Source organism: Rutilus rutilus, assembly GCF_951802725.1.
Source record: "Rutilus rutilus genome assembly, chromosome: 5".
Classification (NCBI taxonomy): domain Eukaryota; kingdom Metazoa; phylum Chordata; class Actinopteri; order Cypriniformes; family Leuciscidae; genus Rutilus; species Rutilus rutilus.
The window spans coordinates 45,859,345-45,875,985 of NC_140213.1; the positions used below are offsets into that span (position 1 = coordinate 45,859,345).

General features: G+C 39.0%; 1 protein-coding gene across 3 annotated transcripts in view; it reads left to right on the forward strand.

The window, feature by feature from the left end:
- garre1 (granule associated Rac and RHOG effector 1) overlaps positions 1-16,641 on the forward strand; it is a 45,296-nt gene that overhangs the window by 23,919 nt on the left and 4,736 nt on the right. For all 3 annotated transcript variants that reach the window (XM_084409618.1, XM_084409617.1, XM_084409619.1), the window contains exons 3-11: positions 2,373-2,585; positions 3,527-3,667; positions 4,347-4,442; positions 4,805-4,966; positions 8,026-8,184; positions 12,846-12,943; positions 13,757-13,882; positions 14,564-15,543; positions 16,192-16,357. In XM_084409618.1, coding sequence (XP_084265744.1) covers positions 2,373-2,585; positions 3,527-3,667; positions 4,347-4,442; positions 4,805-4,966; positions 8,026-8,184; positions 12,846-12,943; positions 13,757-13,882; positions 14,564-15,543; positions 16,192-16,357 — 2,141 coding nt within the window. The remainder of the gene's footprint in view (positions 1-2,372; positions 2,586-3,526; positions 3,668-4,346; positions 4,443-4,804; positions 4,967-8,025; positions 8,185-12,845; positions 12,944-13,756; positions 13,883-14,563; positions 15,544-16,191; positions 16,358-16,641) is intronic.

A 16,641-nucleotide genomic window follows, 5' to 3' on the forward strand; every position in this document is an offset into this window, starting at 1 on the left:
ATAATATATTATTAATATCATTAGTGGTAGTAGTAGAAGCAATGATAACCATAATGCAAGTAAATATTATATATTCATATTTATAATAATTTATTAGTAGTACTAGTAGTAATAATAATATCAGTGTTTGTAATCATTATACAGTAATATATTTTTCTGTTTTAGTAACTCAGTAGCCTATGTATTTTTAATAATGTTTAAATGGTGTAACGTCAATATTAGTGAATTTGATTATGTAGCTACTTATCCATTTTCTTGCGAGTGCCGTCAAGATTACACTCTGGTGCCGTGAGACTCCGCCCACATGCTGTTCTGATTGGCTGACTCCTCCCACTCACTGTTCTGATTGATCTTTACGCATCTCGCAGTCGCGTCTAGTGTGGACAGACAAATTATTCGTCGCTTGAATCTTATCGCATCACGTCTGGTTAGGACATAGTGTTACAGTTAGTTGATTTATTAGTCTAAATCTGTCTTTAGCTAGCATTTAAGACCGGTTCCTATAAATGCTTTCGTCTCTCAGGTGCTTCTGCGCGAGGGGTGAAAGACTGAAACTGGCGCCACCTTGTTTTTCCTGTCTCCTGTTGCACAAGATGGCATATTTCTGTCTTTACAACTTGGCCTGTGGATATTTTCAGCAGATACCTGTAAAAGAAACCCTTTCTGGTGTGGGTGGGGGTGACAGGCCTGTCTCCTGCCTTCTCTCTTTATCAACAGAAGCAATTCATGCATTGCAATTCTGACTCGATTCTATGCCGATCTACAGCAATTCTGAATCTTATTATTCTGTTTATTGAAAACATACGCAGGGCCAACAGGACAAAGAACAAACATCATAAGTGGTCTGAGCACACAATGATCCAGTGTCTATATCTCATTATTTTTACGAGCTCGTCTCCACTTTCCCGTGCCGGTGAGTAAGACGTGAGTCAGGAAAGACTCCCTATTTAGGAAGCGATACGACGGTAACACTGTAAATCTGTTCAGAATGCTTCTGTGTCTGGGAATGTTCCCGAACGTGCTCGGTACTATCGGGATCGACCGCCGTTTCCCAGAACTTCAAGCGCTGTCTGGTGCGCTGACCTCGATGGGGTTTCTTGGTCTTGATGGTTTTGGTCCTGCGTGTTAATAAAACATCAGCACCAGATGTACGCCACTGTTTATAGTCTGAATTATGTGTTTGAAGTCTGTTATATGTTGCATATATACATGCAAATATTTCTTAAATATATACACTACCGTTCAAAAGTTTGGGGTCAGTAAGATTTTTTTATTGTTTTTAAAAGAAGTGTCTTCTGCTCACCAAGGCTGCATTTATTTGATTAAAAATACAAAAAAACCCCAGTAATATTGTGAAATATTATGACAATTTAAAATGACTGTTTTCTATTTTAATATATTTTAAACTGTAATTTATTTCTGTGATCAAAGCTGAATTTTCAGCATCATTACTCCAGTCTTCAGTGTCACATGATCCTTCAGAAATCATTCTAATATGATGATTTGATGCTCAAGAAACGTTTATGATTATTATCAGTGTTGAAAACAATTGTGCACAATTTTTTTTCAAAATTCTTTGATTCTTTGTTCTCAAAAGAACTGCATTTATTTAAAATAGAATATTTTCTAACATTATAAATGTCTTTACTGTAACTTTTGATCAGTTTAACTCAGCCTTGATGAACAAAAGTATTGATTTATTTTATTTCTTTCCCCCAAAAATAAAATTAAAAGTCTTACTGACCCCAAACTTTTGCACGGTCGTGTACGTGCATGTGTGTGTAGGTGGGGGTGACAGGCCTGTCTCCTGCCTCTCTTTATGAACAAAAGCAATTCATGAATTGCAATTCTGACTCGATTTTGTGTCGATCCACAGCAATTTTAAATTGTATTCATTATTCTAACAGGACAAAGAACAAACATTGTAAGTGGTCTGAGCACACAATGATCTAGTGTTTATATTACATTATTTTTACGAGCTATATGTTGTATATGTTGCTGTTATATTATATATAAATATAATCAGTATATACATGCAAATATTCCTTAAATATACATACGTGTGTGTGTGTGTGTGTATTTATATACAAAATAATTATGCACAGCACACACATATATATTATGTAAACACTCATTTTCTTGTTTCATTTGAAATCACGTAAAGGCTGAATCTTTTTCAGTGCAATATTTTTCACATATTTCTTTTGTTTTTACATAAAAGCATCACCTTGAGTGACTTCTTTTGATAAAAGCAGACTGTTTTTTTGTCTATATGCATTATGCATTGATGAACCATTCACAATGAGACCAGGAAAGTGATTTTTGGGTTTGATGTTTGATGGTTAAAGGCTTGATGTGACTCTCCTTCTCAGGTGCTGGGCCGCTGCTTCCTGACGGTCATGCAGGTGCACTTTCAGTTCCTCTCGCAGGCGTTGCAGAAAGTCCAGCCGGTGGCACAGTCCTGCCTGGCAGAGGCGCTGGCACAGGTTCAGGAGAGACGTGGGAATGCCCACACGCAGAACACAAACCCCGGACCCCTGACGGAGCTGGAGGAAGCCATCCGCTCATGGAGAGGAGCGTCCGAGGTGAACAACACCACTGATCAGTGCATAAACAACCAACCTGGAGTCAAAAGGATTTAATTATAATCATTACATTTTAGATTTAAAAATATTTATATTCTATATTTTTCTGTGATATTTACCCATTTTTTTTGTCCATATATTATTTTATAATGTCCAGTTTGTCATGCTATAATACTCAAGCTCATATACCTAAAATAATAAAACACTGATGCATTTGAGTCAACAAGCTCTGGCAAAATGAATGTTTTAATGTATATTTTATTATAAAATTCACGTAGCATTTATATTAGTTATATTTTATAATATATTTAGGAATATTTCATTGTAATTTATAGTTTATTTATATAACATTATATGTAACTTTTTTTTTTTTAAATATACCTTTTTGTTTATATATATATATATATATATATATATATATATATATATATATATATATATATATATATATATATATATATATATATATATATATATATATATATATATATATATATATTATATATATATATATATATTAGGGCTGGGAATCAAAAAAAAAAAAAAACCTAATTAATTGCACAATTTGCTGAGATTAATTGCATTTCCCCCAAACTTGTAATCATCAATATTTAAACGTAGAATCACTAATTAAATTAAACACACAAAAAAAGGGGAAAAAAAGAAAAATGTCCACACAAATTGGACAGAAAATAGCCCTACATTAAAATATTAAAAATCAATATATCAATATATTGTTCTTCATTCAGTTCAATGCAACATACTCAGATTTAACAGATTTATTTATATATGCGGTATTTAGTCTCTGTTATCCTATTCAGTTCAAACTGCATACTACCTTCCTTAACTATTTGAATAAATAAATGTTTGCAGCAGCAGTGTAGCAGGAAATTTTGTATGTTAAATAGGTGTGTGTGTGTGTGTGTGTGTGTGTGTTTCAGGTGACGGCGTGTCTCAGGGAGCGAGGGAGAGACGGCTGTCTGTCTGGCATTCAGGTACAGCAGCTCTTCTGCTCCCAGAACACCTCCATACCTGAACACCAGCTCAAAGAGCTCAACGCCAAGATCGACAACGCTCTACAGGTGAACACACACACACACACACACACACACACACACACACACACACACACACACACACACACACACACGTTTACAACAGTTTACCATGCTAACAATAGTTTCCTGTTAGTGCTGTAAAATCATAATTAGTGAAAGTGAATCTGTTTGTCATTGTAAGTTTTCTTTTTGTGATGACTGGTGGGTTACACCATGTCATCACAGTTTAATTGTGATAATTATTTGATAAATGCTATTATATAGTATGTACATTTATGCTTTTGGCAGAATGCAAAGCGACATCGCACTTAAGTTATACGGTATACATTCTATCAGTTCATTCATTCCCGGGGAATCGAAGCCATGACCTCGGCGTTACTAGTGCATTGCTTTACTGTTTGAGCTACTTAATGCTTTAATTACTTTATAACTATTTTAAACAATAGTTATATCAGAGCTCGTATTAATTGGGCACATTAAATATTTTTACTTTAAGAAAGTAATGATCACTTTGTATGTGAAATGCAAAAAATCATGATGGTGCAAAACCTGTAACAGTAGAAACGGAGATCTTTAGTATTATAGATCCAGAAGTTTATAGTACTATTAAAATTTAAAGTTAATAATTTTGTATTGTGTTAATAATGAGGCTTTTTGTGAGCCCCAGACTGACCCACTGACGCTGTGTGCATGTGTGTTGCAGGCGTATAAAGTGGCGTTAGACTCTTTGGGTCACAGTGAGTACGCGCTGAAGGCCGGATTTCACCTTAATCCCAAATCAGTGGAAGCAGCTTTGCAGGTATGTTTGCCGTGTGTGGAATTACAGCTTAGTGCAGATTAGAGCTTCTCTCAGGATGTTCATGTGTTCAGCAGTCGCACACAGAGAGACACGTGAATGTCCACAGATTTAAATATGCTGTGCTGCACAAATCCCATCTACTTGAATGGGGGAATCCTAAAATCTCAAACTGCTTGCCGAACTCTCAATTATATAACATTTCAATTCCGCAACTTCCTCAGAAGCTCTCAAGCTGTTACTTGTAAACATTGCTTTGGTACGTCTTCACAGGCACATGCATTTGTGTTGTCGTTTATTTGGTTTAATTGTGTGTGCATATGAACGGTGTTTGATTATTGCCGTGTGTGTGTGTGTGTGTGCAGGGCTGCTGCAGTGACGCTGAAGCCCAGCAGGCCGGACGGTTTCACACTACGTCTCAGCCAATCCAGTGTGAATTACCCACAATTCCTGTCCAGATCGGCTCTCATCTCCTCCGAGGAGTTTCCTTCAACGAAAGTGCATCAGATAACCTCAAGCTCAAAACGGTATTCTGTACACTCTCAGAACACAATATTATGAATTCTGACTAGAGATAAGATCCAGCTGGAAATGTCATCTATGATAGCAAGTACACAAATTAGAAAGGATAAAACTAGGTGGAACATGCATGTCTCAGACGGTTTTAAACACTGGTGTGTGAATCTCACAAAACCTAGTTCACATCCAAAACAAATTTTTTTTATATTTTTCATTTAAGGAAATTAGGCTTTTTAAAGACCATTTAAGTGCTTTTTTTTATACTATTCAAAAGTTTGGGATCAGTAAAGTTTTTCTTCTTAAAGAAATTAATACTTTTATTCAGCTAGGCTGCCTTAAATTGGTCAAAAGTGACAGTAAAGAGATCTATAATGATATAAATGATTTCTATTTTAAATAAATGCTGTTTTTCAACTTTCTATTCATCAAATAATCTTGAAAAATAAACTTTCCACAAAAAAAATTTATATAAAGCATCTCAAATGTTTTCAACATTGATACTAGGGATGCACCGATGCATCGGCTGAACATCGGTAACGGCCGATATTTGCCTCGTTAACTGCCATCGGCCATCGGGAAATAAAAATGACATTCGCCGATGTCACATGGGCGTCAGTTTGGTTTGATATGCTGGGGACAGAGACGCATTCGGAAGTGCATTTTCAGAAGTGCTGGGTACAATGACGCATTTATTTTATTTTTTTCTATGAGAAAACTCCTTTTCTCGAGAAAAGAACGACCATGGTGTGTAGCAGAAGAAGCGGCGGAGTATGCACGATCCGCGAGTGCTGAAGACGTTCTGCACGGCTTTGATGGGTGCGCAGGAGGACACAAATGGGCGGCGACCGCTTCTTCCAGTGGCGGGAGCTTTTCCCTCAGCGCCGTCAACAGATAGAGCGTTAACTGTACACACCGCCGCCGACTTGAGCTGCAAAGAAGCTCTGGCCTCCCTGTCAAGGACTCTTGTCAAAAAGTACGGGGAAGCTTGACCGCTCTGAATAGTGAGTGAGAGCGCGCGCGCGGTCGGGGCTCTCTCTCTCTCTCTCTCTCTCTCTCTCTCTCGCAGAAGAGCGCGTGCGCGCTTAAAATTTAATATTTTGGTATGAACATTCACCCGTGTTTTTTCCCTCATAAATGCGAACACGAAAAATAAAATGAATATTATAATGTTTTTTTTGTTGGGTCAGACAATGATTACCAAATTTCTCTCTCATATTGCTCCTCATAACAACTGAAAAAGAACTTATAAATAAGGTTATAACTGTCAACCAGAAAGTGACATTAAAGGTTTTTTTTGTTTCATAAATTGGTCTGATTGAATTTGTGCTCATTCTAGGATAGTGTGATCAAGAGCCGAAAGACTTGTATGTTTCCGTGGCACAAAAGAAGGAATAAATAACAAAAAGAAAAAACATCGGCATCGGCATCGGCCATCGGCCAAGTTGTTATGTTAAACATCGGTATCGGTATCGGCCCAGAATTTCCCAATCGGTGCATCCCTAATTGATACTAATAATAAATGTTTCTTGAGCAGCAAATTATCATATTAGAATGATTTCTGAAGGATCATGTGACACTGAAGACTGGAGTAATGATGCAATAATTACGTTTTTACTAGGGATGTCCCGATCAGGTTTTTTTGCCCTCGAGTCCGAGTCCGAGTCATTTGATTTTGAGTATCTGCCGATACCGAGTCCCGATCCGATACTTAATACATAAAAAAAAGAATAAAGAAGAGTGAAAAAACAGATCCAGGATGTTCCTTATTTTTTATTTAATTCACCTTATTTTAACATTCAACAACTCTGTTAACAAACAGAGCACTTCTGTGAGGTAGCTTGAACAATCAAGTAATAAATAAATTCTTCACTTTTGGACTTTAGTGCAACAGCAAATATAAAAAAAGTCTAATATATAAACAAATAGCACCTCAACTTAAAATACCCGGCAGGCATGTAAACAAATAAAAAATAAAAGTGCTACAGTGTTTGCAAAGCCAGTAATGTGCTTTTAGGAACTGCACTCCTAACTCTTACGCCGGTTTCACACTGCATTGTTAGCAGAACGTGCAGCGCGTATTTTTTCGCCGCCCATGTTAACAGATTAAACCAGGCTTTAGAGCATTCACACTGCGCGCAGAGGCGGCGCGGCAGTGAGTAGCAGAGCAGAAGTGCCGCGATCGTTTCGGCGCCGAGTCTATTTTTGCTGCGCCGCTTTTGCTTAATTAAAGTGACAATACATTGATCATGGCCAAAATACACCGCAGTTTTATCCAAAAAGTGCATTGATGATATCTATTGTGTTTTAAACAGTCAATCAAATGACCAACAGCAATTTAAAAATAAAACAAATGTCCAAAAACAAACTTGTTGCCATAACAATAAAAACAAAGATGAACCAAAAGTTATATAAATTAAATTATTAATAAAATAAGCTTCTTGACAAGTCTTTTCTCTTAAATGTATTTGAAAACAAAATAAAGCAATGCCAACTTATCCATTATAGAGTACTCTGTCTGTAGCCTACACAACCCGCGGTCCAGCCGCGCGTGACAAACGCTGCCAGTGTGAAAGCAAAACGCGCGTGTCCTGCTCCTGCTCACCATACACACTGCTCACAATACACACTGCTCCTGCGCTGCTTATGCTCTGCTAACGCGTGCAGTGTGAAAACGGCGTAACTCTGTGCCACCGCATAACTATATATGTGTTAAAAAATAATGAGAATATATATACATATATATCCGAGTCCTGATCGGGAGGTAACGTCCGATTCCGATCGAGTCTGAAAACACGTGATCGGGCCCGATTTCCGATCACGAGATCGGATCGGGACATCCCTAGTTTTTACCATATATTCACATAGAAAACCGTTATATTAAATTGCAGTAATATTTCACTGTTTTTTACTGTATTTTTTTAATCAAATAAATTCAGCCTTGGTGAGCATAACAGACCCCAAACTTTCAAACAGTAGTGTCTATTATTTACATTGTACAGTCATTTTACAAATAAAACATTATAGTAAAGAGAATCATCTAATTTATTCAAATGTAATCTCTTCCCAGCATGCCGTGCTGCAGCTGATCAAAGATGCGTTGGATCAGAACGGCGTGGCGGTGCGGGACGACTCCCCCGTCACTGAGGTCCTGAACCAGGTGTGTCCCTCCAGCTGGAGAGGAGCCTGTAAGACCGCAGTACAGCTGCTGTTCGGGCAGGCGGGACTGGTGAGTTTCACATGTTTGATTGACGCCAGAGAGTCTGGTCCACATTGCAGCATTTTTTATTGGACTGTCCTGGGTTTAATACAAGTAGAATGCTCTTTTATGAAGTTATTTCACTTAAAGGGATGGTTCGGAGTAAAATCAACCTAGGGTCCTTTGCACCATGACCTCGAGCCAAACACCCCCCAGAAGCCTTTTTCCCCTTGGTCGAACATTTTTAAAGTTAGAGCTTATTTAGAGATATCAGCCGGATGGTTTAGTGCAGGCGCTAATGGATCCAAGGCTGTCTCTCGTACATTACCCCACTAATAATGCCCAGAATGGTACCAAACTTATACAGTAGTACAAATAGGTTCTGTACTCATAAAACGAGGCATTGGAAAGTTTTTAAGTACATCAGGAGTTTATTTAAATGACACTTGCCTGATGCTACCGCTAACCCGGACGTCGACGTTTGGGAAAAGCACGTAAAAGTCCTGGCAGAAAGCGATGCATAAGGATGTAGGTTGATTTTACGCCGAACCATCCCTTTAATGACTTATTTAGTAAGATTGTTAATAAAAAAAAAAATAAAAAAAAAATATATGACTTGTTGTGTTTGTTTGCTTGGTTTTATTGTATTTATATGATATTTGTGTTTTTGTAATTTAATTTTTGCCATGAAAATAGCCTTAGATGTTGACATGGCATATCTAACCACATTGCAGCTTATTCCAGAGCGGAGCCGGCCACTCGACAGGAAGATGCATAAAACCACCAATCACTTTCTTTTTGTTTTTGTGGTGTTTACATTTATACGTTTAGCAGATGTTTTTATACAAGTCAAGTCACCTTTATTTATACAGCCCTTTATACAATACAGATTGTTTCAAAGCAGCTTTACAGTGATGGATTTCGGCTGTTGTTCAGTTTCAGTGTTGATTCAGTTTCGTTATGAAGATCATCAATTCATAGCCTGGGTGCCAGCCCGAACCCCGCCCACAATATTTTTTGGTCGGGAAGTTCGGTCTGGACTCGCTCCGTTGAGGAGCTATTATGCCCGAACAAAAATTGTTCGGACCAATCAAATTGTCAGGGCGGGCTTTATACGATGATGGACAGATAAGCAACGTCATCATCCACGTCATCAACGAGCGCTTGGGTTGAATTCAAATGACTGCCGCTGAAGAATTGAGATTTCATGAGTTCACGCTTACAAATAAGTCAGATAGAATAAATGCATATTTGGCGTGCTGTCTGAGGAGAGGCTTCGGGCTCGGTATTCGGCCCGAACCCAAAGTACTCCCCCCGTATTCCTGGCTGTGGAAGAACAAGCCAAGAGTGAGTGCAGGGATGCTGAAAACTGTCATGTTAGGTGAGTTGACCGAGTGAATAAATATATGCTTTCCTCTCATGCTGATAGACGGTTGATTGGATTGATTATTTGAATGTGCTCCTCCTGAAATTTGTTTATAAAACATCATGTGGAGATTCCGCCATCGCGTCTGTTATAGAAGATATCGACAGCGCATTAATTTTAAAAGAGGAACAGAGAACCGCGATCGGAAACATGAATGAAAAACATACGTCACTTACTCCGTTGCTCTGATTGGTTGTAGGTCTATCCAATTGAGTGCAGAGGAATTTTTTTTCCTGGTTCGGTTGAAACACGCCCCATAATCAAAGCTCAATGGAGAAGTATCAGACTCACATTCTGACTAGAATTGAGTATGACGACGTCAGGCTAATCAATTCAGTTAGTTTGCTAACACTTTATTTTACTGTGTCCTTGTTACAAATGTTACATGTACTTTCTTACCATTGAAATAACAGTAAATTATGCATAATTACATGCAACAAACCCTAATCCTACCCTAACCCTATAGTAAGTACATGTTGTTTATTAATATTACTTGAATATATAATTACACTGTAACAATGGCATCTTAAAATAAAGTGTAACCATTAGTTCATTTCATCTATAAAGCGGTTCTGCAAGCTGTGAAGCTGGTCATAGGGTCTGTGTGGAGGACCGGTTCGGTTCACACGGTCTCTGCTGAGGATCTGTGCCGGTGACTGTCGTGCCGACGAGGCCTCACAGGGATTGTCTAGTAGACGCTGACATTCAGGGCTGTGTTTTGGTCGTGTCTAGGTCTAGATGTCCACCGTCTGATCTGGATGTGGACCGGATCCGGCTGACTACGGTAACCTCGAGATGAGGAGGAGACAGACAGACTAATATTAGCGTAGATGCCTTTCTTACGGTGTAACGAGTACATCGGGTGTTATAGGAGGTGTTCCCGGTTCCGGTTGACCTAATTTATGCAGAGTAACAATCATTTAACTGATTTGAATAATAGAAATTGATAATGTGTTGTGTACGCCAGGTTAAAGAGATGTTTTTAGTCTGGATTTAAGTGTGTCTGCTTTCTGAACAAGGCTAGGAAGACTGTTCCAAAGTTTTGTTGCTAAATAGGAAGATGATCTACCGTCAGTTGATTTTGATCTTCTAGATATTAGAGATCGTAGGGATGCACAATATATCGGCCACCATATCTGTATCAGCCTATATGTTCATTTTTTTATGTTATCGTTATCGGCCCGATAAGAAAATTTGGCCGATATACTAAAGCCGATAAATAATGTATTATTTCCTTCAGCTGAGACACTTCAGATGCTGTTGCTTTTGAACTGCTTGAAATATGATTGGAATCACTTCAATAAAGGAAAATACAGTTGCTGTTATATAGGCTACATAAAATTATAATGATAACGTTATAATTGTGTGCTTTGGACATGGATTTTAATGGTGAAACTTTTGTTTTTGTAATCAGGCTATCCGAAATTTTGATTTATCGGCCAATATATCGATTATCAAATATAAATAATTATCGGTATCGGCCAAAATGTTCATATCGGTGCATCCCTATTATAATGCGTTTAGAGCTCGCTCAAGTACTGAGGAGCTGAACCATTTAGTGCTTTGTAAGTAGAAAGATTTTAAAATGTTTGTAATGTTTAATAGGGAGCCAAAGCAGTGCTGACAGTGTTTAGAAGTGGTCAATATTATCCTGAGATAACCTGCAATAAAGACGCAAAACATTCATGTTTTACACAAATATCTTCACATTTTAGACGTTTATCAGGACGTTTCATCAAAACAGTTTCTCTTCTAAATATGTAATTACTTAAACTATTTTATTTATGGCCAAAATCAACATGAAAACCAGTTTGGACACGTGAAGTGAAAGAGAACATTTAAGAGCAGATCTTGATGAGGAAACTGATGTGTGTCTCTTTGTAAAGCATTACATTCTTTATGTGATAAAGCTGATGACTGATTCACATTCAGATCATTAAACCTCAGAATCATTAGTGTTTTACTGTATATAACACATAAAGATGACATATAAATACACACACATCTTCATATTTATCTGCACACATGACAAACACCCAGGAAACGTGACGGAAACCTTCATTATTAGCAACGTGTGAGAGTGTGTATATGTGTGAGAGTGTGTTTGTGTGAGTGTGTGCATGTATATGTGTTTGAGTGTATGTGAGAGTGTGTATATGTTTGAGAGTGTGTTTGTGTGAGTATATGTGTGAGAGTGTGTGTGTGAGTATACGTGTGAGAGTGTGTGTGTGTGAGAGTATATGTGTGAGAGTGTGTGTGAGTATACGTGTGAGAGTGTGTGTGTGTGTGTGTATGTGTGAGAGTGTGTATATGTGTGAGAGTGTGTGCGTGTATATGTGTGTGTTTATGTGTGAGTGTGTGTGTGTGTGTTTATGTGTGAGTGTATATGTGTGAGTGTGTGTGTGTGTTTATGTGTGAGTGTATATGTGTGAGTGTGTATGTGTGAGTGTATATGTGTGAGTGTGTGTGTTTATGTGTGAGAGTGTGTGTGAGTGTGCGTTTATGTGTGAGTGTGTGTGATTGTTTATGTGTGAGAGTGTGTGTGTTTATGTGTGAGTGTGTGTGAGTGTATATGTGTGAGAGTGTAAAATCAATGACACCTCTGTAGTAGACTGGACACATGTCATCATATGATACCAAGTGCCTCAAAGACAACTATGAATTATCAAATTTATTAGATTTGATTTCATAAACCTCACAAATGTGAGCAGTAACTGATCCGCCCTGAGACGTGTTCACAGCAGAAGCCTGGAAACTTTCTATCAGCCGATATTCTCCAGCGTAGTTTTATTGGTTCATTGTCCGCAACGTTCACACGGAAGAGTGAAGGTCTGAACTCAAGGTTTTGGAAAAGGCCACCGGCTACAGGAAAATGATTTATGAAAAATCATAAAGCCGTTTCCATTACGCCGTTTCTGTCCTTGTTTTGTGTGTGGTCAGAGTGACCGTGACCTTTGGGCGTGTGTGTGTTGAGTCCCCATCATTTGAGTCACATTGAGGATACACCTGCGCTATTAATAACAATAGCCCACTTCCTGTTTGATAGGAAACACACTCCCTGTTTCAAACTTCACGGCCTCTTTTCAAGAACTGTGGGAAATATTTCATTTGTGTTTTCTGGTGGAAACGGCTTTCTGGCAGTTGTTTGTTTGACAGAAATGATTTATGATCACAGAACGGGTAACATGAATGATTCATTCACTGGCAGAGCTTCATTACAGTGTGTACAGTTATTAAACCTGATGATGATGATGTGTTTGTGCAGGTTGTGGTGGACACGGCTCAGATCGAGAACAAGGAAGCTTACGCCCCTCAGATCTGTCTTGAAGGATCTAAAGTTGTGATCCAGGTTCCCTCCACATGGTGAGTTACTGTATAGGGTAAAGTATTATAGCACTAGTTTATTAAATCTCAGCATCACTGAAATCAATTGCTAGATCCACATCCTCTGTAGTTTGCTAGAGTTTTCAAGCTGCTTTACTGCATTTACTCAAAGTTGAGATGGCTAATGTTGTATGAATATGTATGAAAAAAAATGAAACCTGATGCTCTTAACTCTTTCACCGCCATTGACTGAATTTGCCGGCTTTCTCTGTGATTTCACTGTTATACAGTAGGGGGCGCTATTGCAAATCTTCTGAACGAGAACTGAATCTCTGGATCAAAACAGGCAAAAAATTAGCAGAAACGAACGATAAAAGCCTTGATTATGCACATTGTAGTCTTTGAATATTTTTTTTTAAATTTAGCATTTTTTTTATGAAACTTGCCCACATTCAAGAGCTGATAAGAAATAACTTTATTGTTTAAAAGCAGAGGCTCTGTTCTTTCTTCTGATATTACATGCTCAGATATTCATACAACAAATATTCTGAGGCCCGTGAAAGTAATAAAAAAAATTGCTGGTGGTGGCAAGACCTTTAACCCCTGTTAAACTGGGTCAATTTAGCTCAAAGCATCTTTTCTATCAAATATAAAACTTAAAGGGATTATATGATTGCTATATTTTATTGTTTTTGCAAGAAAAATATGGTTACATTTTTGGTAAATAATTGTCTGTTTTAATTTAATTTCTCTAAGTTTAAGCTTCTCCTCAAAGTTTAGCCTTTGCTGAGGATATGGCAAAATAAATAAAAGACTTCTAAGTGTAATCTTCTGTTCTGTTCTGTCTGTCAGGTGTCTGAAGGAGGATCCAGCCACGATGTCTCTGCTGCAGCGCAGTCTGGATCCGGAGAAGACCCTCGGCCTGGTGGACGTGCTTTACACGGCTGTGTTCGACCTCCACCGCTGGAAGGAGCGCAAGTCAGTGTATAGAGCTGCGATCACACACTCATCTTAGGTCACTCAGTGCCGAATCAAAACAGGAATCTGACATTTTTCGTTAGATCACGATAAGGATGTTTAACTATTTTTTTATATTTCAAAAAGTTGCCAAGGCAACATTTCTTATTTTCATTTAGTTTAACTTGATGTACTAAAATAACTGAAATATATATCAATACAAATCATATATATATATATAATTGTTTTTGTTTTTTTTAACTAATAAAAATGACAAACTCAACGAATCACTAAAATTTTTACATTTTCTTTTTGTGTGCGCAAAATATTCTACTAAAATGTATATACATGCATACATTTAGTAGAAAATTAAATATACATATGTATTTATAATATATATAAATTTCTACTAAATGTATGCATGTATATACATTTTAGTAGAATATTTTACACGCACTCACTCTCTATCTCTCTCACACACACACAAACATTTTATGTGTGTAATAAATGACTGAAATAAAAAACAAAAACTATAGAGACACAAAAAAAATTACAAAAACAACAGAATAACTTAAACTAAATTGAAAATGGAAAATATAACAATCATAATATTGATGTCAGTGACACTAAAATAACACTGATTAGAGAGAGGTTGTTATTCTCTGCTAATGTGTGTGTGTGTGTGTGTGTGTGTGTGCGCAGGGAACAGACTTTGCCCACCATTCAGATCCAGCTTCAACGGGACACGACTGATTACGGCGGCCCCGTCGATCTCCCCCCCGGGAACAGCACCAAATCCTCCAGCGGCCTCCCCAAAACCATCTCCAAACTCACCTCACGCTTCACCAAGAAAACCTCGTCCAACTCCAGCGCGGGCGGCAGTTACTCCATCCCAAACACCCCGTCTCGGAGCAGCACCAACTCCGACGACAAGACCGCACGCCTGCACAGCATCCTCCAGATGAGCAGCATGCCCTGCACCCCCGACCCGAGCCACACACACATCGCCAACGGTGCAGACGAGCAGGGCATGAACCTCCCCACCGACCAGGAGATGCAAGACGTCATCGACTTCCTATCAGGGTTCAACATGGGTAAATCCCAGCAGGCGTCTCCGTTGGTGAAGAGAAGGAACTCGGTTGCGTCGACAAATGCGTCCGACTTGAAACCGCCAACCTCGCAAGTGTCTCATAACGCCGTGCAGACGTTAGCGCAAACCTTACAGCAACAGACACAACAGCAGCAGCAGCAGCAGCAGCAGCAGCAACTTCCTTCAACACCAAAACAGCAGCAAACGCAAACGCAGTCGCAGTCGCAACCGACCCTGCCGTTCTACCAGCATCTCTTGCAGCCGATTGGTCAGCCTCAGCAACAGCAAGCCCCAGTTTCTCCACAGATTTCTTCCCAGCAGCCCAGAGCTCCCAGTAAGTGGCCCCAGGGTCCGTTGGGTGGCCTGTCACCGATCGGGCCCTTGACGCAGTGGCCCGCTCCGGGTCTGCCCGACCTCAGCTCTGACCTCTACAGTCTCGGGCTGGTCAGCACATACATGGACAGCGTCATGTCGGAGATGCTCGGACACAAGCCCCCGCAGGGACCGCGGAACAACACCTGGCCCAACCGAGATCAGAGCGAGCAGAGTCTGTTTGGGGTGCTGGGAGACTCCATGCCCTTTGACCCTGCAGGTGAGCAGAGATGTGTTTGTAGTGGTTGACTGTCATTGGTTGAGCAAAACTCCGCTGCATGGTAGAGAATGACTGTTCTGATCTAATGATTTATGTATACTTTTAACTTACTTTGACTAAAGAGTTTTTTAATTAAAGCTATGCTGAGATAAATTCAAATGTATGATGACAAACATTGCTATATGACTTAACAACAAATCTGAAATTTTCATATATATACACACACACACACACACACACACACACACACACACACACATATATATTCATTCAGTTACATTTCCATAATGTGCATATTTTTATCTGCCATTTTTTTTAAATAAATATTATTGTACTATTACTACTTTTTTATTGCAGTCTTTTACTTCATAATTAGTTGCTCTGAAAGAATGCATCAAATTGACAGTGCAATTTTGTTGTAATGAATTTAGAATTTATTTGAATGCAAAAAGCATGCAATAATTGTCAAATGTAATGTCCAATCTAATTGCGAGTGGAGTGGAGAGAGTGTGTGTGTGTGTGTAGAGAGAGTGACTAAGTGTGTGTGTGTGTGTGTGTTGGACTCTATTATGTGTTTCTGCTGTGCTGGACAGTTTAAACAAAGAGCAGGACTAACCCCACACATCTCTCTGTCTCGGTCTCGGTCAGTGGGCTCGGATCCAGAGTTTGCTCGTTATGTTGCCGGGGTCAATCAGGCCATGCAGCAGAAACGCCAGGCTCAACATGTCCGCCGTCCCAGCAACCCCCGCAGTAACTGGCCCCACCCCGAGGAGCAGCACAGGGGCTGGGCACACCCTGAGTACTACAGCGAAGGGTGAGTGACACATGACCAGTCACATGGTGCTCAACATGAGTTATTTCAGGTGTCCTGTAGTGGAAACATTGACGTTAATAGTTTTGGATGTTGATATGTAAGGGATAATGTACATCCAGCCGGTTGTTATCTCAGAATAAACCCCTGACGTAAAGCGGAGGGGTCTTCATCAGCCTGAAGGGGTTTATTCTGAGATAACAACTGGCTAGATGTACATTATCCTGCTTATTACACGGCTACTTGCAACGTAAGTATATAATTAGACACGAAATGGTGGTCTTTAA